Raw genomic sequence first — 23,224 nt, forward strand, 5'->3', positions numbered from 1 at the left:
TTTCTGCAGAATTCAAACTGAAATTACTTGTATGTCTGAAACTACAGGGTTTCATGGATTCCTTATGCCAGAATCACGTGACTAAACAATGGACACCACCAAGAAATGACCGTCTAGCTTTCTCTTCCTTATCACTGCACTAGCCTCCCATTGCTGCTGTAACAGATGACCATCAGCTTAGTGGTTTAGAACAACACAACTTTTATCTCACAGTTCTGGAGAGGAGAAATCTGAAATGGGTCTTACTGAGCTACAATCAGCATGTTGTCAGAGCTTCCCTAGCCTTTCCCTTCTACCACTGCATTCCTTGGCTCATGGACCCTTCTTCCATCTTCAAATCTCTCTCTCTCTCTCTCTCTCTCTCTCTCTCTCTCTCTCTCTCTCTCTTTCTCTCTGACTGATCCTTCTCCCTCCCTCTTTCTCTTATAAGGAAGCTTGTCACTTCATTGGGCCCATCCACATAATCCAGGATCATTTCCAATGTCAAAGTCCTGAACTTAGTCACATCTACAAAGCTCCTTTTGCCCTATCAGGTCACATAATCATAGGTTGTGAACTCATTTGGAGAGCTCTTATTCTGCCTACTACAATTATGTAGTGAAAGAGTAGCCATGGGATTACCAATTTCTGAGAGTGCACAGTACTTTAGGGAGAATCCAAATGTCATGTTTTCCAGTACCTTTATACTGGTTGGTGTTCCGGATGGACTGTGCTTTTAATAGGCAGTTGTTTCTGAAGGTGAAGAAAGGAGGTTACTTTCATCCATTTCATGTTGAAATGATCCAGGGTCCGTGAAAAATAAACAAAACAATCTAAAAAATGACTGGTAATGAAATAAACATCCTCCTCCTCTACAGAGGAAAGGTTAAGGAGAGAATGCAGTAGGAGAACCTTATTCTATAAGACATTTTTCTACTGAACCTTCATTCCACAAGCACAGCTATCTGCAAACCAAATGAAAATTACTCTCTTCAGGGAAAATGACACCAAAAGTAAGTATATAAGGAGAGTACTTAGGTCTAAAATCCCTGTTTAGTTTTTAGTTGGAAAATAAAAAAGGTTAAGAAGAATGCAATCCTATATAATAAAAGGCTAATATGCAAATCGACCAAATGGCACAATGACTGGTTGCTATGACGTGCACTGACCACCAGGGAGCAGAAACTCAACATAGGAGCTGCCCCCAGGTGGTCAGTGTGCTCCCATAGCGGGAGCACCACTCAGCCAGAAGCCCTGAGCCAGGCTCACAGATGGTGAGTGCAGAGGTAGTGGCGGGAGCTTCTCCCACCCCCACGGCAGCACTAACGATATTCGACTGCCTGCTTAGATCTGCTCCCCACGGGGAGTGGGCCTAAGCCATCAGTTGGACATCCCCCAAGGGTTCCCAGACTGCAAGAGGTTGCAGGCCGGGCTGACGGATCCCTGAGTACACAAATTTTGTGCACCGGGCCTCTAGTTCAATCATAAAATCACCCTGGCAAAGAACAAACACTGAATTTTGCTCACCGGTACTCCACATTGTGAAATGTTTGCCTGGCGTAGGTGAAAAATTTGCAGTGAATGTTATTGGTGCACCTTTTTTGGCATTCTTCAACACTTTCAACTTTAGACACATTAAAATTGACTCCTCTCATATCAATTCTTTCATAAATGTCGCTATGGCAAACTGAACAAATAAGATGCATAGAGCAAACTCAGTTTCCCTTCTAGAAGCAGATCATCAAATTGGACAGTGTAGTTTTCAAGGGTGATATTCTGGTTTTGGAAATTGCCCTATTCATTAGGGGATTTAGAATTTTTATTACATCATTAAATGACCAAACTGCTTGAAATGAACACATTCCAATATGTGTTAGAGTACTGGCATGGAAAGGGGTTACTTTCCTTCTAAAACTGCAAGGTGTGTGCAGCAAGACAGGTAATACTTCCCTGAAATGGTCAATGAGCAGTGGGAGAGAGGCAGTAGCAGTGAGGCCCTGCTACTGTGTGCTAGGCAGTACCTCAGGAAAGCCTCGACCTCTTGCATTGAGTGAAGGAGCTTCTTATCTCTTTGCCTATCCCTTGGTTTTCAAATACTCCTCTCTGGTTGCAAACTGCATCTGTAAGCCCTGTGATTGACATCTATATGTCACATCATTATCATAAAATGTGGAGAGTTCTTTACAAGCATAGTGAAACCATTTCCCTCCTTGCTTTTAATTTTCTTAAATTCCACTTAACCACCCTTCCAATTAAAATGTATCTTATATTTTTTAAAAAGACAGATAATTCTTTTTACAGACAGGAACCAAATTTGAGTTAGGGTCTGTTTTTCCTTAAAGAAAAAACATTTATTGTATGTATTATTCCACTCCTAAGAGGTAAGGTTGAAAAAGTCCTAAAACTAGACTTAATGGTAGGAATGACAGAAAACACGCAAAGGATTAGAAAAACAATATATTGAGGTGGGCAGAACCGTGGACTATTCACGGTGCTTCACACACACAGGAGTTTGCAGATTGCAGAAATAGAATATCTTATCAATTCTGCTGCATATGAGAAAAGAAACAGGCTAAGGCTTGGGATGGGATACTTCCAGACCAAAACTTTTCTTTATGGTTAGTTTAAAGCTATAAACCTACTTCTAAATGTTTTAAACTAAAATTGGTCCTGAGTTTAGAATCTTCATTTGCCTGGAATCATTTTTCACTTTAATTTTTTAAAAAGTTATTTGGGGAGAGTTAAAAGGGAACATTAAATCAAGCTTTGTGAATAGACTAATGGCAAAGGTGGGGGGGGGGGGCGCAATAAGGAGAATTGAAAAGGCACAATATTTTTTCTTTAAATTTCACTATGATACCATAATTAAAAATAATGTTTACTTGCATAATTTACACTGAATTATATTAAGATATAAATGTGAGCTTATAAATTAGGAAATGTACTCCTCCTATTGGCTGAGTCAGGCCACCATATTTATAACTAAGGGCTGCTTACTTTACAAACAGCAGGCACAAAATGTTGTGTGCTGAGGGAGTGATGTTAATGGGGGAGGAAAGAATGGAAAGTTTGTAAACATCTGAAATTTGAAACTACGAGGTTAACTGTAGATAGGAAACATAGAACAGCAAAGGTGAAGAGGCACAACATGATTATTTTTAGTTTCTGCCAACCTATCAGTTAAGAGAATCTTTTTAGTACTTTTTTGTTTTCTGATCGGTCATGTGAGAGTTATAGGTCATTTGAATTAAATCTATGAGGATCGGGTTGGGAATTGTTTCCCAAGACATTAGTAGCAATAAGCATCAGCATTGAGGTTTCCTGGCCTCCTGGTCCTCACGTTTCTTCTAAGCAGTGTTATTTTTAGCAAGAATTACAGAACCCAGCCCTTCAGGGTGAGGGGTTAGCAGGGTTTCCTAACCTTGGCACTGTTGATATTTGGGGTACAGTCTCTTTGCTGGAGGTCTTCCTTGTGCCTGTGGAATGTTTAGCAGTATCTCTGATATCTACTCACTGGATGCTGATAGCATCATCCCCAAGTTGTAACAACTGAAAAAAGTCTCCAAACACTGTCAAATGCCCGCTGGAAATGTGACAACATCGCCCCGGGCGAGAATCAGGAAGCACCACTGGGGTGACCCCCTCTGTGTCCTCTTTAAATCCGCAATCAAGGGAAGACCGCTGTCTGGGTGTGTGTTTCCTTTCTGCAACTCTTACCCTAAAGTGCTAGCCTCATAAATAATAGAGGCGCGCTGAGCAGGTGTGGGCTAAAGACAAGAAGATACGTCCAGAGCACTGCCCCTCTCTGTCACCTTCCTCAGCGCTCCCTTCCACACATCTGCGGGAATATGGACTTGGCGCAGGAGCTACTCCTAGGGAGACTCATTATTCATGCAAATTGAGCTGAGGAATCCACACCTTACCACTTATTCGATGACCACATTGCTTTAAGGAATGTCCAGAAATTGCACTTCTCCGTGGCACTCTTGGCAGAACTCCTGTAACACTGTCTTTCCAGAAGCAACCAAACCTGTTTTTAAAAGCAGCGTCACTTAGGCAGTAGAGTAATAAACACACATTGAGCCCTAACTGGTTTTGCTCAGTGGATAGAGTGTCAGCCTGTGGATTCAAGGGTCCCAGGTTCAATTCCGGTCAAGGGCATGTACCTTGGTTGCAGGCACAACCCCAGTAGGGAGTGTGCAGGAGGCAGCTGATCAGTGTTTCAAATCTTCTATCCCTTTCCCTTCCTCTCTGTAAACAAATCAATAAAATATATATTTTTAAAAATAAACACACATTGAGGAAATGTCTAGCATTTTTGTACACTAATCAATAGAGTCAGCAATAAGAAAAACAGGGCAGCTTCCCTGACAGTTGCTGGAAAGAATATTCTTAGAGGCAATACAATAATATTTAATGGTATTTGTAATACCTAACTTCAGTCTTGTTTTCCTTTACATTCACGTTTTTAAGTAAAGAAAGTCAATTATATTAAAGAGTTAATGACTTTTCCTGAGGTCCTAAACTTTTGGGGAATTAAGTTCCTATCTGGTGATTATTTTTATATATGCTTTCATTTACTTAAGAAATAATTTCCTCCTCACCTATGTGGCTCAGGAGGTCACAGTTGGATTCCAGATCAGGAAACATAATCCGGTTACAGGCTTGATTCCCAGTAGGGAGCATGCAGGAGGCAGCCGATCAAAGATTCTCATCATTGATGTTTCTATCCCTCTCTCCCTCTCCCTTACTCTCTCTCTGAAATCAATTAAATAACAAAAAATATATAGCCCTTGTCAGTTTGGCTCAGTGCATAGAGTGTCGGCCTGTGGACCAAAGGGTCCCGGGTTCGATTTTGGCAAGGGCACATACCTTGGTTGCAGGCCCAGGCCCTGGTCAGACCATGTATAAGAGGCAACCAATCCATGTGTTTCTCTCACATCAATGTCTCTGTCTTTCTCTATCTCTTCCAGTCTCTCTAAAAAAATCAAAGGAAAAATATCCCTGTGTGAGAATTAATAACAACAAAAAGAAATTATGTCAGTCATGAGAGCTGAATCTACATATGGTGTTTATCTTGCTTATAACTCCTTCTAGTCCACACCTGATGAAAGACTTTTTTCCATCTTTAATGTCAATCTATATATATATATATATATATATATATATATATATTTTTTTTTTTTTTTTTTTTTTTTACAGAGAGGAAGGGAGAGGGAGAGTTAGAAACATCGATGAGAGAGAAACATCGATCAGCTGCCTCCTGCACACCCCCTACTGGGGATGCTGCCCGCAACCAAGGTACATGCCCTTGACCAGAATCGAACCTGGGACCTTTCAGTCCGCAGGCTGACCCTCTATCCACTGAGCCAAACCGGTCAGGGCCTTTAATGTCAATCTTAATGGTAATTTCATTATTCAGAAGTATTCTACAATCTAGCTCAGCTTTTTATTTATAAAGTTATAGTCTCTCACATCCAATATGGGTTTTCTGTACAAGTTTAACATGTAGAATCAAAGGATGATTGTCTAATTCCTATTTTTTTTTTTATTCAAATGCAGTGAAGAGTAAAAAAGAATTATAAAATTGGACATGGGAATGATTAAGAAACATTCATTCTGGACATTGATCAAAATTAAAGAAAAGAACAATCAAGCTACGGCTGTATTTAGGCAGCTTTATGACCTAATAATATTTTTAATGTTATTAGGTCATATTTTTTCAGTACCCTTACTTTTCCAAATTGCCAGTTAAAAATATATATTCACTCCCCATATGTACCCTCAATGACCCAACTGTGTTATTATAAGCACCATTCAGTCCAGGCCCCTCCCAAGGTCACAAGTTCCGGATCTTATTCAATTATATTCTCAACAAAATGCTTGCTTTCCATTCTATTTTCCTAGGACTGTGCTATTGGCAGTTGTGACCATGAGTTCTTGAGCAGGTGAAATGTACACCTGTTATTAAATCCCTTCTTGAAACAATCGCTTCACCCAACGATTCACAAGCATTTTCCTTATAAACCTTTGATACAAAATGACTACTTTCTACTACTTTAAGTGAATGCAGCACTTGTTTAGAATGCAGTTTCCAGGCCAAAGCGACTTTGGTTCAGCCTAAGACAGTGGTTGGCAAACTGCGGCCCTTTGAGTGTGGCTCTTCCACAAAATACCACGTGGGGGCGTGCACATACAGTGCGATTGAAACTTCGTGGCCACACTCAAGGGGCCAAAGAGCCACATGTGGCTAGAGAACCGCAGTTTGCCGATCACTGGCCTAAGAAATTCCTTTTGTAAGATCCACTCTAGGTGATTCCTTGAACCCCATTTGAGAAGCGTACCCCTGTGAGATGCTGCACCACTTTGCACACAACTGCTTCCATTTTGAAAAATGACTGGCTTCCCCAATAAGGAAATATTACCTCTTACCTTTTATCTGTGCCATTAGTTAAACTTGCAGGGAGAAAGCTGAATAGCAAACACTTGGGGTGAAAGGTGCACATGACCTGGCAGTGATGGGCGCTCAGGTGTACATGGCGGTCACATCCCCGCCTCTGAAGAAGACATTCTCATGTAGTTGAGGTAGGCATCCTGTGATATTATCATTGAAAAAACACACATCAATTTGGAACAAATGCTAATAATGCTTTTAATAGAAATGTATCTGTGTCCTGATGCTTCTTAATTCCTCGATGGAATTCCCAAAGATCTGTGCAACATGACTTTAAGTATAGGGGCAGAATAAAACATATTAAGGCCATTATTTGAACAAGGTATGATTAAAGGTTATTTTATGGGTACTTCCATATGAAAAAAAAAAAACAACACTGGGGTGGATTTTTATTCAATCATATAATAATTTGCACATAAATTACTGCCAAGAAAACTCACTCCTAGCTTGGCTTCTCCCTGTTGCCTGACATGCTATGAAAATACCATGTCTTAAAAATAATCATGTATATGGTCTCTTTTCAAAACACTTTCTTAACAAACATCCCCCTAGGTTCTCACAAGAGTTCTGTAAGGGAAGCTGAAGACAGGCTTGGCCAGGTGCATCTGACTTTCTCTTTTTTTAAGAAAGCAGTTAAGTAACTGGGTTTTGGGGCAGCACCGACTTATCCATGATCCACAGGCTAATGAGTGTCCGGGACATAAACCCGGCCCTTTCGACTTCCCATCTTGTTCCCTTTTATTGTCCAATATTAAATGTTCTTCCTCATCTCAGTTTAATCGAGCCAATTAACCGTTATTGGACATTTATTACTTTACGCATGAGGGCAAGGCAGTGCTGGCTCAGTTTCTACAAGCACTATTTTTAGATAATTTAAGCAAGTGCATGTATATGCCAGGCTGAAAATATATTTGGAGGTGTTTGCTGTTTGGAATTGTTCATAGTTCTAAAGTGCCCTGCATCCCAGATATTGTTGTTATCTTTACTCTTATACTCTTGGGTTTACCTGGAAAGGCCCACTTCAAAGTCTGCTTAATAAGCCTTTCCAACCCCAGCCGTGCGTTCCCTCTGGCTGGTCAGCTGCCCTCTAACCACAGGATATTCCCGTAACAACCTTGTCCATGGCTTAGGGCAGCAGCCACGCTTCAACTTTAACCATGGCTATTTTTGTAGTGTCTCTCAGGGAATGGACAGGATTCATGGGAAACAGTGTCCATACTCATCCTAATTCCCTGAAAATTTCATGGAATGGAGAGAGAGAAATAAGGTCAAAACCACTGGTTTGTTGAAACTGGAGCTATTCAAATGGATGGCTTACTGAATTGAATTTAAAACAGGGACTTTCAATTTTGAAATGGTTTGCAGGTTGCCTATAAGAATCAAAGTATGTACTGTGTACCTATTAGGATACTCAGATTGGACGCAGGCACTTTAAAATGCCAGGCACTCTGGAACATTCAGACAGAGTTGATTTTTAACTAATGTTGATAGAAGGCTGATTGTTTTCAAGCTGCTTTGCAGGGAGTCCTTTCCAAACAGAAGTTTCTGCCAACACATACCCAGAGGCACTCCCACTCCTGGGCTCCTTGCCCTGAGGGGCCTGGGAAATACTGAGCATTCAAAGGACATGTCCTGACTTTTTAGGGCCTGGCTCCTTCCCCAAAGCTCTCTGTTCAGTAGCTTTTTCCAGTGGTGCCCGGTCCTTCCTAACTTCCCTCCCACACCCTTAACTGGACGTCTTGTAGATAATCCACTCACCACAGGAGACTGTAGCAAACAAGCAAATGAAATAAGCTGCTTGCCTGGAGGGAACCATCCTAAAAGAGAAAGCAGCACATGTGTGACTCTGCTAGGTGAGGGCTATTGAAAATGAGCCTTAATCTAAGTGACGTAGAGTTTCTCCTCAACGTGTGGATGGTGAATCAAAGCACACAATTACCATATAGAGAACATGGGTTTCCTACACATTTTGTGCTCCCGGACTCGACACAAGATGCAAATTGAGACATCCAGAGGAATACTTGTGTTCATTGCTCCTTTGTCACCTGTATTGTTCGTAATTATGGAAAGGGAGTTGGTAAAAGGGAACTAAACAGTTGTGAATCCTCTTGATTTGAGCAGAAAGAAAATTATTGTAAATAATGGCAATAATATCCCCAAGTAAAACTCTCAAAATATTCAAGTGCATGTATTAATTTTTAAATCAGTCAATATTTTTTGAGTTTAAAATAGCTAACACTTAAATATGTCCACATATAAGAACACCAGTTTCTTCAACATTTTCTAAATAGGCAGGCAATTAAAATAAACTAGTGGCTTCTTCATAACGTAAAAATTAGACTTAATTTTTTTAAAACCTGCTTTATTTGGAAGCAATGGGAATAATAGAAATTCTCTACCTGAAAGCAGAGCTGCTTCCGAGCTTCTGGGCTGAGGGTCTCCTGACTCTGACAAAGGGCCACCGTCAGCAGCCTCCCTGCTGGGAGGGAAGCAAACACAGCCTCCCTGCAGGCCCTGTTTCCTTGCCTTCACTATTAATACCTTTCTGCCAAGTTTCAGCATTTTGTCCTGTCAACATGGTCCATGAACATGCCATTCCTGTGTCCAACTATCCTATATAATAAAAGTGTAGGTGGCATCATGCGACATCATCACAAGATGGCCACCCCACGTCGTCACAAGATGGCTGCCACAAGATGGCTGGCAGGGGAGAGCAGTTGGGGGGACCAGGCCAGCAGGAGAGGGGAGTTGGGGGTGACCAGGCTGGCAGGGGAGGGCAGTTAGGGGCGAGATCAGGTCAACAGGGGAGAGCAGTTCGGGAGAGATCAGGCCTGTAAGGCAGGGCAGTTGGGGGTGATCAGGCTGGCAGGGGAAGGCAGTTGGGGCAATTGGGCCATCAGGAGGGGAATTGGGGGCGATCAGGCTGTCAGGGGAACAGTTAGGTGTCAATCAGGCTAGCAGAGGAGTGGCTATGGGGCGATCAGACATGCAGGCAGGCAAGTGGTTAAAAGCCAGCAGTCCTGGATTGCAAGAGGGATGTCCAACTGCCGGTTTAGGCCCAATCCCACAGAGATCTGGCCTAAACCAGCAGTTGGACATCCCCCAAGGAGTCCCAGATGGGAGAGGGTGCAGGCCAGGCTGAGGGACATCCCCCATGCATGAATTTTGTGTACCGGCCTCTAGTTGAATATATTAACTGTTTCACATTGGGGCCATACAATTCATATGCAGGTTTCCTTTTTGAAAAATGTTCGTCACATTCCCCATTCTTTGGAGTCAAATGAAGCCTAAATCTCATCTAACGGGACTTTTCCCATTGTAATTGCCTAGCTGCACAACTGAATAACAGGTGGGTGTGGATAGCTGAACCTGAAAGGATCTTCTGGCAAATGGTACCTCTGCCATTAGCAAAGAATCTAATAACACTGAAATTTAAGTATGAAAGGGAGTTGGTTGATGTCTAGGTCCTGCTCCCTGCTAATTCAGAAAATAAGATGTAACACGGCTGACAAGCTACAATTCCCAGAACAAATCTTACTCAGTACTTCTTTTTGCAAATAAAGTCTTACTGGCACACAGCCATGTATTTTCGGTCATATATTATGGAGGCTTACTTTCACCCTATAACTACATGACAGAGACAGTAAAGCCCACAAAGCTGAAAATATTTGTTATCTGGCCCTGCCTAGGTGGCTTAGTTGGCTGGAGCGTCCTCCTGTAAAGCAAAACGTCGCAGGTTCAAATCCTAGTCAGGACACATACCTGGGTTGTGGGTTTGATCACTGGTCAGAGCACATACAGGTGGCAAATGATCAATATTTTTCTCTCACTTCTATGTTTCTCTCTCTCTCTCTTTCTCCCTTTCCCTCAATCTCTAAAATCAATAAATATCCTTGGGTGAGAATTTTTTTTAAAAGTAGGTTGGAAAGCAGTTGAGCACTCGTGGCATAGAGTTTGGTCTTCTCTGTCAGGATACCTTGACTGCAAAAAAACTTACTGGTTTCTGAGGTGCCCATTTCTGCTCAGGAAGTTCTACCTTATTTTAATTTTTAAGAAAAAGTCTCCCTATACAGTGAAATACACCTCCTTGCAACTTCTATCCTTCCATCCTAGATTTATCTACTCCATCCACACAAAATAATTTATTCTCCTTTTTGTACTTTTTAAAATATTTAAAGACATAACCATTTTCCCCCTAAATCTCCTTTGTTTTCTAACTATTCTTCAAAATTGCATTATATCAGTTTGGTTAGAAAGTTAGATTTTCAGAGGGTTGATGCTTAAGTAAATAATTAATGCATATTGCTGTACTGCAGAACACTGTTTATTAAAAATGGAGGATAACAAGACCAATAAAATAATTTCTGGTTGTAATGCAGTAGCATATTTCAAATATGCAAACTGTGATGCCTTTTAGGTTGAGGGTATTGTTAGGTTAGGTGGCTCAGGAGGTGGCGCAAGAAATAGAGTCCAGTGAATCAGAAAAGAAAGGAAAGGAAAAGGTTTATTCTGCGTCCCCGGGAGACCCACGTACCCCAAAGACAGGGCATGTGGATTCACGCCAACAGGGAGGGGGGTGCTTTTTTTATACTGCAGTTGGGTGAGGGGCGGGGACATGAGCTGAGGAATTCTCTGCCACAGGGGATGGGCGGGGGTATTCAGAAGAAGTCCTTATCTGTGTGGGGGTATGTGGATTCAGGGAGAAGAAGCTGGTATCTGTGTCTGGCATGTTGATCTGTGAGAAATTCCAGGGGAAGTCCATTGTCTCATCACATGTCTGCATGTATCTGATCCTGGGCTCTCTCCGATCTAACAGGTATCAATCAAGACACCAGCAATTTCTTTTTATTGTACTTTACATATACTGAGTCCTACCTTTCCTGATCTTAGTCAACTTATGTTTCATGAGCATAAAGGCTGTACTAAAAATCACATTTCCATATAGAAACCTGATGCTAATATTTTCTTTTTTTCAAAAGAAAAGTTGTCATAGTGTTTAGACATGATTGTCTTATTTGAAGTATGGTGTTGGAGGAAGGCTCTACAGATACCCTGGACCGCCAGAAAGACAAACAAGTGGATCCAAGGGCAAGTTAAACCTGAAAGATCACTGGAGGCAAAGAAAACAAAATAAAAGACAAAACTGAAGCTGTCTTACTTCAGGCACATCATGATAAGGCAGAGTTATTTTGAAAAGACAATAATGCTTGGAAAAATCAAAGGCAGCAGGAAAGAGGAAAATCAAATATGAGATGGATTGAGTACATAAAAGAAGCCCTAGTTCGCAGTCTACAAGGGCTGAGCAGGCAGTTGAGAACATGATATTGTGAACATCACTCATTCATAGGGTTGCTAATGGTTTTTAACACACACACACACACACACACACACACACACACACACACATCATGAGATGCTGGAAATACATTTTGATCTTCTAGATATAGTCCAGGAATCTGCTTATTTGTGAGCCAGGTCAGTCGTTGGTCCAGAAACTGATGTTCCACAGTTGTCTGTGATAATGAACAGACCTTCAATTCAATAGTCCATCATCCGGAGAGATTTCTAGATGATAAATCCCTGGGTACTCAGTGGATGCTTGGGGGTTTTGCTCATTCCCAGGTAGTCCTAAGAGATTTCACTTTCTCTTTTCTGTTAAGAAAAATATGTTGGTCTTTCTAATTCTCTAGTTTATTTTTCAGAGTCAGGAAATCTCAAGATCAGTCTATGATAACTGCACAGGGATCATTTTGTTAGGAAGTCTGAGTGAGACTGAGGACATTAACTCAAAGGTGCCATTTATTTTATTACTTACTAGAGGCTCAGTGCACAAAATTCCTACATGTGCATCCCTCAGCCCACCTGCACCCTCTCACAATCTGGGACCTTTTAGGGGATGTCCAACTGTCAGTTTAGGTCTGATCCCGCTGTGGATCAGGCCTAAACTGGCAGTTGGACATCCCTCTCCCAATCTAGGACTGTTGGCTCCTAACTGCTCACCTGCCTGCCTGATCACCCCTAACTGTCTCTGCCTGCCTGTGTAATCACTCCTAACCACTCTCCTGCCTGCCTGATCACCCCTAACCACATCTGCCTGCCTGCATGATCACCCTTAACCACTCTACCTGCCTTCCTGATGCCCCTAACTACTCCCATGCCTGCCTGGTTGCCCCTAACCACATCTGCCTTGGCCCCTGCCACTGAGGCTTTGTCGTTTGGCTGTCTGGTCTAATTAGCATATTACACTTTTATTAGTATAGATTATGAAGCAGTCACCCACTATCTTTTAAAGTTATCTATGTTTCAAACTGACATCAATTCTTAGCATAAAATGTAGCACCCATGTCTAAAATGTAGTTTATTATTCTTAGGACACCTCATTCAAGCAGGAGCATGATAGGTAATAGGGATACAGATATTTAATCATCTTATTTTTTTAAAAAAGTCAGCATTTTCATGTTCATACAGCAGACCATGACATACTTTCTCCATTGCAACTCAGTTTAACTCACACAGTTTAAGTGAGTTTCCAATTAAAATACGAAAAATAAATTTTTCTGGGGACAAATGAAGATTTTAAGCCAAAAGGGAACACAAAGCAACACTTTGCTTTAAATTTAATTTCATGTCTAGTGTAGGGTCACTACAGTTTTTAAAGGCAAGGTTTAAATGTAAGTGCATAAAAGTGCATAAAATAATACCAATTTCCAAGAATAAAACTTCAATTATCCAAAATCATCTGGGGAATTTTCTACGTATATCTACTTTCTAGATAACACAATTTACCATAAATTGGAAATCATTTTCAACTGCATCATATATGTCCTTGACATTTTCTCAGCAACATACGGACTGACTTGTCTGCACTGAGGGTCTTTGGGATGGTAAAGTGCGTAGAGCTGTTGACCCTGCCCTGAATGCCCGAGCCCATAATACTTGCCCAATGACTTTGGTTGGGTCAGCTCTTCCTTTGATATCCATTAAAGAATACATATTCCATTCTCTTAGTTTGTTGCTTCCACCTGCATTTGCCTTGAGAAAACTAAAGATACAATCTCTGTATATGCACCAGAAGGTCACGAGTTCAATTCCCAGTCAGGGCACATACCTAGGTGTGAGTTCAATCCCCAGTCGGGAGGTAAACAGGAAGGAATGGATCAAGGTGCCTCTCTCACATCACATTGATGTTTCTCTCTCTCTCTCCATTCCTCACACTCTAAAATCAATTTAGAAACAGAAACAATCTCATTAAAATTATTTATTAAAATAAGTTTTTTTTAAGTCACTGAGTGAGGGAGTAGAAAAATTGTCAATTGAATTCAAATTCAGGGAATTTGTGTCAGTTGTTGGATTGACAGATATGTTCTGGAGGATTGAATTTCCCAGTAGGTTAACCCTAAACTAAGTGCTGGATTACTATACATGTGTGGCTTCTTTTCTCCTTAATGATGGGAGAATTCTAGAAGATCTGTGTTCTAATGATACACCCAGCTCTAGACCTGAGTTTCATAAAGCAATAGCATATTGTAGTACAGATTTAGAGTTTAGACATCTATTTCCAGCTCTGTCACCCACTAGTGGTATGACTTTGGATAGAAACTTACCTCTGATTGATCTTATCCCCTTGGAATAAAAAGGGATATAACCTGATAAGGTCTAAGGTGCTTCCAGCTCCAAAAGCCATTATGAGGGACTGGAGATCACCAAGAGGAATCTCTCCCAGTAATATTTGATATGTGAAGGTAATTTTGATGTTATGTAGAATGAAGTGAAATGAAGGCCATAAGTACAAAGTTAAAAGAGAAATAGGAACAGAACCTATGAGTCAACTTATAAATGATCTGCTCTCCTTAATAAAACCTGAAAAGTATCATTATCATAATTATTCTCATAACTGATGCCACTGATATAATTTTTAAAAACTATGCCCCAGCCTAAGTATTTTATTAACCTTTTCAAATTAAATGTATATGTATATATGTATATTTGTGTTCAACAAGGATATCTTAAAAAATTCTGGAACTTCAATTAACTTATATCCTTTGGGTCTGTCAATTGAAATTGAATTGGCCTCTGGATCCCTCTGTTGAGAAATGTATAGGTTTATTTCGGTATGGACATTAGTTAACTCGCCTTTTGGGATCAAGAACAAGGATAAGATAATGGTGGTGATGAAAATATAAAAATCCTCTCTTTGGAAGACTTGACTCCAAGCTAAGTGGTGATAAGAAAAAAATTAGGTGTAGGGATTAAGAGTATTTAACTCATGATTCACACATTGTAAATGCAAAGTTTCTCTTAAAGAAAGATCTTATTCCTACTAAGGCACAGCCCAATAATGGAGTTAGGATGCATTTGCTTTTCTCCTCTTCAACTTGATCCACATGCCATTAGTAGGACGAAGAATCAGCTCTCCTGCCACACCAAGTTCTTCTCTTTTCTGGGTGGATTCTACCCAAAAATGCCTCAGGATGCATGAAAGAACGACCTTTTCTTCCATCATGGCAAACCTTTGACCTTCAAATTAATGTAAATAATATGATCTTAATTCCAGATATATTTCAAATGGGAGATAGAACAGGTTCTATTAGAGGAAGCAAGTGATGTTAGATTTTCACAACAGGCCCTGGGAGAACCAGTATCACTGACGACGCTTCCTAATAATGACTCTTGAGTGCCCTTCCCTGCTCCCACCCAGTGCACCTGAATAGCTCTGAGGACAAGGAATCTAGCCTACGCAGCACCCATGTGAATCCTGGGCTCATTGAAACATGAGAACCACAACTCTAGAATGTTTTCCTACTGGGCCTTTCCTGTAGTTTACTATAGAGTTACCAGGCCTCATTGCAACAATGCCTGCACTTACATAAACAGTAAAACCCCAGAGATACTAAAGCCAAAAGTGTGTATAATGCATGGTAAGGTGCATTCCTTTTGTTTGAGTACATCCACTGGTCCTATGGTGAGCATTATCTGTTTTGGTTTTGAAAAAAGTAATTCTTAAAAGCAATAGAAACAGGTTAAATAAACTAATTGTTATAAATAAGCTTTCTACCATATAAAGTATATTCTACTTCAATACAAAGATCTACACTTTAAAACTCTACCATGAAACTGGTTATGCTTTATGTTATGGGCTGAATGGTATTCCCCCCAAATTCATCTGCTGAATTCGTAACCTTCAGTACCTCACAATGTGACTGCATTTGGGGGTAGGGCCCTTAAAGAGGTGATTAAGATAATATGAGGTCCTATGGATGGGCCCTAATCCAATCTGACTGGTATCTTTACAAAAAGAGATCAAGCCCTGGCTGGGTGGCTCAGTTGGTTGGTATGTCATCCCATTCACCATGAGGTTGTGAGTTCAGTTCCATCAGGACATATACTTAGGTTGTGGGTTAGATTCCTGGTTGGGGCATGTATGGGAGGCAACTGATCAATGTTTCTTTCACATCAATGATTCCCTCTCTCTCTAAAAATCAATAAAAACATATTCTTGAGTGCGGATTAATTAAACACACACACACACACACACACACGAATAAACTATGTGAAGACACAGGGAGAATTGATCTATTGATAAGCCAAGGAGAAAGGCCTAAGAAGAAACCAGACCTGCAGACACCTTGATCTTAAGACTTCTGGCCTCCAAAATTCTGAGGAAATAAAATTCTGTCATTTAAGCCACCCAGTCTGTGGTGCTTTGTTACAGCAGCCCTAGAAAACTGATATACTTTATGACAGTCATAGTCAAGTGGGGAAAAAATAAAACAGCTAGTTTTTTAATAGATGTGTATCTGAGACACTACATCTCAAAGACATTATTGTGAGAAATCCCCTGCCCTGTGGACCTGAAAGGTCAAGTCGATTCTGATGGATACAAACCTATACAGTTTCTGGGTCCTGCAGAGAAGGGCACATACGCATATGGATGGCGTCCCATCGAATTTTCAGGAAAGAACCGCTCTGGCTTGAACTCCTCAGGGTCTGGGAAGTACCGTGGGTCTCTATGCAGTGCGTAGGGAATGATGATTATTTGAGAGCCTTTCACGACGTTGTAGCCCCCTGGCATGAGATAGTCGATATGTCATGGGAACAGAGCAAGACAGACACAGAAAAGTCCACTCTCCCCACTACTTTCATGGAAGAATTCTCACCAACATCACAATCTTCATTAAGATCACGGGCAATTATAGGCACAGTAGGAAAAATACGAAGGGTCTCCTTAATAACACACTCCAGATATTTAAGTTTCTTCAGGTCTTCTAAGGTAACAGGGCGATCAGAATTCCCTGATCAAAATAAATAAATGAAATAAAATAAATGAACTAGTTGGGCTTGGCAGATAAGACATCAAAAAGAATATATTATAACATCAATACACTGAATGTTAAATACCAACAGCAAAAGTAAAATTCTTAATAGTATAGATAATCAAAATAAAATGAGACAATAATGCTAAGTAAAAAAACCAGATGCAAAAGGTCACGTTGTAGCATTAAATTTGGAGGAAGTACTCAGGGAAGATAAATCCATAGAGACAGAGTGTAAGTGAGGTGCTGCCAGGGGCTGGGGAAGAGAAAATGGGCAGTGGCTGATTAATGGTGCAGGGTTTCCTTTTGGCTGCTGACATGGGTTGGAATTAGACAGAGGTGACAGTTACATAACATGGTGAATGCATGAAACTATAAGTTTAAAACATTTAATTTTGAATTCTCAGAGCCTCTTCCAGAAGTGTATCTTCTCCTGGGTCAGCTTCTTGGACTCTCCCCATAGCCTGGCCCCCAAACGCCCTCCATTCCCTCCTCAAGAAGAAATCCAAATGGCTTCTTGGACTTGCCAACAGGAGAAAAAAAACACAGCAGGAAGTAACTGAACATACTGAGAAAGCAAAAAATGAGACAGACCAACTCAATGAACAAGCCAGTGAGAAGATTCTGAAGGCGGACATATAGCAAATTCTCCAACCATTGTTTCTCAGAAGAGGTAGGAATTGATGGCACCAATCCCACATTTTTGAGCAACATTTGCAACCATCTCTATGCCTGCACTGCTCGGGGAGACACATGGAAAGGCACCGTGTTATTTAATCAGAGTTGAAGTGACAGAATTGAAAAATAATAAATCAGGTCACAGAACAGATTTTTCATTTTGATGAAAACCCTTCCTTGGAAAATAATTGCACCCAAAGAATTTCATCTGAGTGCAAGCTGTGATGTATTTTCAAAGTCCACTGAGATATCTGGAAAGGATATGATGAAAAGTTCATATTCAATGCAGGATAACGCCAGCAGGAAGAGGCTGAGACACAAAAATCTGGCTTATGGCCATTCTGATGCAGGTGCAGATAAGTTGGGAGAGATCATTGAAAGTGGTATTTGCCAAAATCCAATTCATTACTACTTGCTTCCTGATATGGAAGATGAAGACGGGGAAGGAGAAGAGAAGAAGATGATGATGGAGGGGGAGAGGGAGAGGATTGAAAGCTACCAACGAACAAGCTGATGAGGATGAAGGAGACGATGACTAAGGAACACGGATGGATTCCAACCTTCTTTTTAAAAGTTTCCTCCAGTCACTGGGAGCAAGTTACAGTCTGGGGTTTGTTTTGTTTTGTTTTACTCTTCAGCTCAGTTGTTCTGCCTTTGAAGTCTTTTCTCTCCCTTACATCCTGGTTCTCAACTTATATGGGCGGAAATACCTTGAGCAGAATACAGTGGGAAAAGAATCTCTAATGCTTTCTGTTCCAAATTCATTTTTTTTTTTACTTTTAAAAGTATTTTTATTTTTTCCCTTGATTTTAATTTTTTTTCTTTATTGATTAGGTTGTTACACATGTGTCCTTATCCCCCCATTGTCCCCTAATCCCCCACTCATGCCCTCACCCACCTGGTGTCTGCATCCATGGGTTAGGCTTATATGCATGCATACAATTCCAAATTCACTTTTATCCCTTCCTATTAAACTTTATGGAATCAATGCCCCTGTGCTCTGTGGGAAAGAAAAACCTTCTGCTTAAATTGCTCCGCTAGAGACTGGAGGCTCAGTCTGCGCAGTAGTACACAGAATTCTAACTTGTTTCCTCCTTTCTCTGTACACTGAGCACACAGATTACACTGTGTCTCTGTGAATGTGGACAGTTAGCATTTATCACCATATACCTGTCTACTTTCTCTTGTAGGGAACATTTTTTAAACTAAACAAAATGGGTTTATAGGACAAAGGGTAGTTATGAGATGTTTGGGTTAGTTAAGTTGGCATTTAAACAACAAGGCTTCCCCTTTGGTATGTTTAATTGTGACATTTAATGGACTTCCTTGCAGTTTAAAATGATACTTTTAAAATAAAATTTTAAAATACTTTTAAAATAAAATTTAATAAACTTGAGATGAGAAAAAATAAAATAAAATTCTCTCCTAATAATTGCCTGGGCCCTGCCACTCAATAGGAGAGTAGCGGTCCTGCAGAATCTTATTTGGAATCGTCATTCTCTATTGTAATCTTGTTCCTGTTTATTTAATTTTTTTTGTTTCACTGGAAAGAAAAGATATTGATCAATTTTAAACATTAAAAGTGTACCAGTTGCTTTCTTATAATGAATCTAAATGTGAAGTCTACCTCAGTAAAAAAAAAAAAAAAAAAAAAAAAAAGAGGAATGAATACTTACATCTCAATTTCCAAAGATCATCTCCATTCTATAAAATAAAGTCTTTGCTCTTGATATGAAAATCCAGTCCTCACACCATCTGGACATGAAATTACTTTTCCCACTTCACCCCTCAATGGGTTCTAACAAATGTTCTGAATTCCACCTGTCCTTTGATGCTTACTGTTATCTTCTAACTTCTCCACTTTGCCATTGTGCAACTGGAGCCTCTCTTCCTAGAATGTCTTCCACCTCCTCCTCTTTTCCTTTACTATTCCTTCCCCACTTTGCACTAGAAAAATAAATCAGATACCAATTTGTTGGTTGGCCAAGCTAACCTTTACCTTTCTTTTCTCAGCCATGGGAAGCCATATGACATCTGATTAAACAAAGAATTAGGTCGATGGCACAATGCAAAGTTCCTTTGTGGTAGGCTGATTGTGACCCACAAAAAAAATCGTGTTCTAATCCCTAGAACCTTTAAGTATTACCCTTTTTGGGAAGAATAATATTTCCAATAAAATCTTTTGAAGATTTTATTAAGGATCTTAAAATGGAGAGATGATCGTTAATTATCCAGTTGGGCCATGAATGCCATCACAAATGTCATGATAAGAGGGAGCTGAGGGAGATTTGACACACACCCACAGAAGAGAAGGCCATGTGAAGATGGAGACAGAGATTGGAATGATGTGGCCATAAGCCAAGGTATGTTGGCGGTCACCAGAAGGAGTGGATTCTCCCCTCAGGCTTCCAAAAACTGCAGCCCTGCCAACACATTGATTCAACTCAGAGATACTCATCTGGGCCTTCTGGTGTCCAGAACTGTAAGAGAATATATTTCTGTTGTGCTAAGCCACCCAGTTTGCAGAATCGGTGACCACAGTCAAAGGAGACTAATATTATCCTTCATCCCCCCTCCCCTTTCTTATTGCCTTAAAGATAAGCATGAGACCCAGAACCACATCAAGAAAACAAAATCCATGATGATGAAAATGACAGAGAGAAAAAAGAGCAAGCCCACAATTCTCACAACATCCCTACACGCATCAGCCTAGGACCCCTTACCTACAGGTTACTGGTTGTACAAAAGAAATGTATGTCCCATCAGCTTAACGCACAGAAATCCTATACGGAACAGCTCTCCTAGACCCCGCTAACCAGCTTCACCTCTCCTCTCTGCTCTCTGCTAGCCCTTTCCTCATATCACCCAAGCACACAGCCATGACTTGATACTTTATACACAGTGTCTGCTTTACCTATGAAGTGTGAGGTCCCTGAGGACAGTGACATTTATCAGTGTAGCCCCTGCATCTAGCCTGGTGCAGTGACAGGCCAGGCACCCATAAACAAATAGATGAGGTCTTGCAAAGGACATTAGGCCTAGAAGGGATCCCATATGGCAGCCTTCCTGCTTATTACAGTGTCTTTAGAACAGGCCCAACTGCACATTCTTAATGAGGAAGAATGCCATTTGCTTCAGTGACTTGGGACCTTCAATGTAAGTAGTGAAAGGGCCATACATACCAAACACTTCATCCAGTTCATTGCCTAATTTTTTCTGGACTTCTGGATAGCAACCCAATAGGTACAAGGTCCAGTTCATTCCAGCTGCAGTTGTGTCATGGCCCTACAAATGTAAGAGAAAAAAAAATAGCTTAGAAAGCAGAGTTCTATTGAGAAGGTTAGGGATGCTAACTCTATTTTGAATTGTCTCTGGATTTGACAGCTGTGACCTGACCCCAGACAGAACAAGTTAATTTTATACAGTATTTTACCTCAGTGGGGAACAAAACAATGAAACAATCCCTTCAAAGGGGATGCCTCTGGGTACAGGGACATTCAATACGACAGAGTCACATACTTGGTGAGAGTGGCTGGGCTGGGCTGACAGGAGGCATTCTGAGGGAACTCTGTGCACTGGACTGTTTTTGAGGAAATAAAAGTGTGACTTTCCTGAGCCAAGTGGCCAGATCTGCACTTCTCCACTGTCCCCCATTTGTACAGTAGGGCGGACACCAGGCAGCACATGGGTGGTTCTGAACAACAGTCTCCACATCAAGAAGTTGATACATACCCCAATTTAAACCTTGCTGAGTTTGAGGCAAAATACCATCATTTTGTGGAAAAGAACTCAATTATTCTTCACAAAAAAACCATGCGAGCCTGGCTGGTGTGGCTCAGTGCTTGAGCATCGACCTATGAACCAGGAGGTCATGGTTCAATTCCTGGTCAGCACACATGCTTGGGTTGTGGGCTCAATCCCCAGCAGGTGGCATGCAGGAGGCAGCCATTCAGTGATTCTCACTCATCATTGATTTTTCTGTCTCTCCCTCTCCCTTCAATAAAAATATATTACTCTGAAATCAATAAAAATATATATATATTTAAATCTCCGTGGGATATATGATGCCACTATTCACATTTTAGAGATGACAAACTGAGCCCCCAAAAGATGCTACATGACTTTCCCAGGGCCCAACAGCTTCATAGGAGGTGGAGACAAGAGTAGGACCCTCAGAGTTTCTGATGACAAAGCAGAGTCCACACTCTTCACCTCGGGGAGCGTGGAAGATCCGGGGTGAGGAGACTCCTGCTCCAATACTGAGGGTTATACCCTGGGCGACCTTCTTCTCTGTCTGTTCATTGTCTTTAGGCATCAGCCCCTTAATTCCTATCCTTATCTCACCAGGACACTCCACATGCAAAATGGTAAGTTCTTCAGGAAAAAAATGTATTTGAAAAATAAAAAATAATATTATAACTCTTACTGCTTCATTTACCCTATGCAACACAAGTGACCATTGTAATATTTCATCCCCTGGAAGAAGTCTCTGAAGCACTTGTTTTAGCTCCTAAGTGGAATTGTGGAGGACTTTTCTACAATTTTAAAAAATAAGTTTATAAGTCTCTGATGTTGTCATGATTGTATTTTCTCACACTTGCAATTTCTTTAAAGAAATGACTCTGAACTCCAGACAAAAGCTTGCCCATGTCACTCAGTTGTTTAGCAAAGTCATAGAGGACATGCTTTTGCTAAACAATTTGAATAGCTTCTCTTGAATTTGAAAATGAACTTCCTGTTTTATTTTTGTCTGCGACCCAAAAGCAGCAAACACAAAGCACAGAGCCAACAAATGCATTGGCGGAACTTCGCAAGGCAAGAATCCACCAGACCAGAAGCATAAAAGGCCTGGCATAGACAGAGAAGCATGGAACAGATTGTCTGTTCCATATCAGAGGGAAGGAGGGGGTGGGTATGTGAGTGGGTGGGAAGAGATCAACCAAAGAACTTGTATGCATATATGCATAACCCATGGACACAGACAATAGCGGGTGAAGACCTGGGGTGGGGGGCTGGAGCAGGCTATAAGGGGTTATTGGGGGGAGATGGGGGATATATGTAATACTTTTAACAATAAAGATTTAAAAAATAAAAATAAAATGAAATTTAAAAGTAAAAAAATAAAATAGAAGGCCTGGCAGCAACAGCCTGCATCCTCTTATGGAGGAGGTCAGAATATTGTAGTTGTACATGCTATGCCCACTGTTTCATGAGAAGAAGGAAACAATTAGAACTTCAAAGAATGTTAGAGCTGCAAGAAAGAGGTCGTTAGTCTGGTTGTTTTTGTGGAAGTGAGAGGTTACTGGTGGAAGATGGATGTGTATGTGCAGGTGTGTGTATGTGTGTGTGTGAGTGCATGTGTGAGTGTGTGTATGCATGTGTGGGTGCTGGTATCAACATCAGATACCAGCCAATATCTGTTGCACAAGAATGTGCCAGGGATGATGGTTGGTGCACATTAGAAAACTCTTCACCTAGTCCTCAGAGCTGTTCTGTGCGGCCCGTGTTATTACAGCGAGGACACAGAAGTCTCGAAAGGGAGAGGAGGTGCCTGAGTTCACACTTCTAGTACAGGTCAGAGCTCGGATTTGGCCCCACAGCCCACTCTTTAGTGAATTAGATGTCCATTTTCTGCATAATGTTTATTTTCTATAAAGTGATCTGCTTAAAATAGAATTTTAAAACCGCTGATATAGTCCATCTTTCCACTTTCCACACAGGGAGACTATGGCAGAGATCTGCAATGACTGGGCCTGTCTCCTCTGGCCAGTCAGCACAGACCTGGGAGAGGTCAGGTCTG

General features: G+C 40.9%; 1 protein-coding gene across 1 annotated transcript in view; it reads right to left on the reverse strand.

Annotated features, from left to right (window-relative positions):
• Positions 1 to 14,516: 14,516 nt before the first annotated feature.
• Positions 14,517 to 23,224, reverse strand: part of LOC308514066 (cytochrome P450 4V2-like) — a 36,568-nt gene continuing 27,860 nt past the window's right edge. Inside the window, exons 8-11 of the mRNA XM_081084110.1 lie at positions 20,607 to 20,709; positions 16,591 to 16,725; positions 16,319 to 16,498; positions 14,517 to 14,950 (exon numbers count right to left, since the gene is read on the reverse strand). Of these exons, the coding sequence (XP_080940236.1) occupies positions 14,778 to 14,950; positions 16,319 to 16,498; positions 16,591 to 16,725; positions 20,607 to 20,709 (591 nt within the window). The 3' untranslated portion in view covers positions 14,517 to 14,777. The remainder of the gene's footprint in view (positions 14,951 to 16,318; positions 16,499 to 16,590; positions 16,726 to 20,606; positions 20,710 to 23,224) is intronic.

The sequence above is a fragment of the Myotis nattereri genome (genome assembly GCF_964212035.1).
Source record: "Myotis nattereri genome assembly, chromosome: 2".
Taxonomy (NCBI): Eukaryota; Metazoa; Chordata; class Mammalia; order Chiroptera; family Vespertilionidae; genus Myotis; species Myotis nattereri.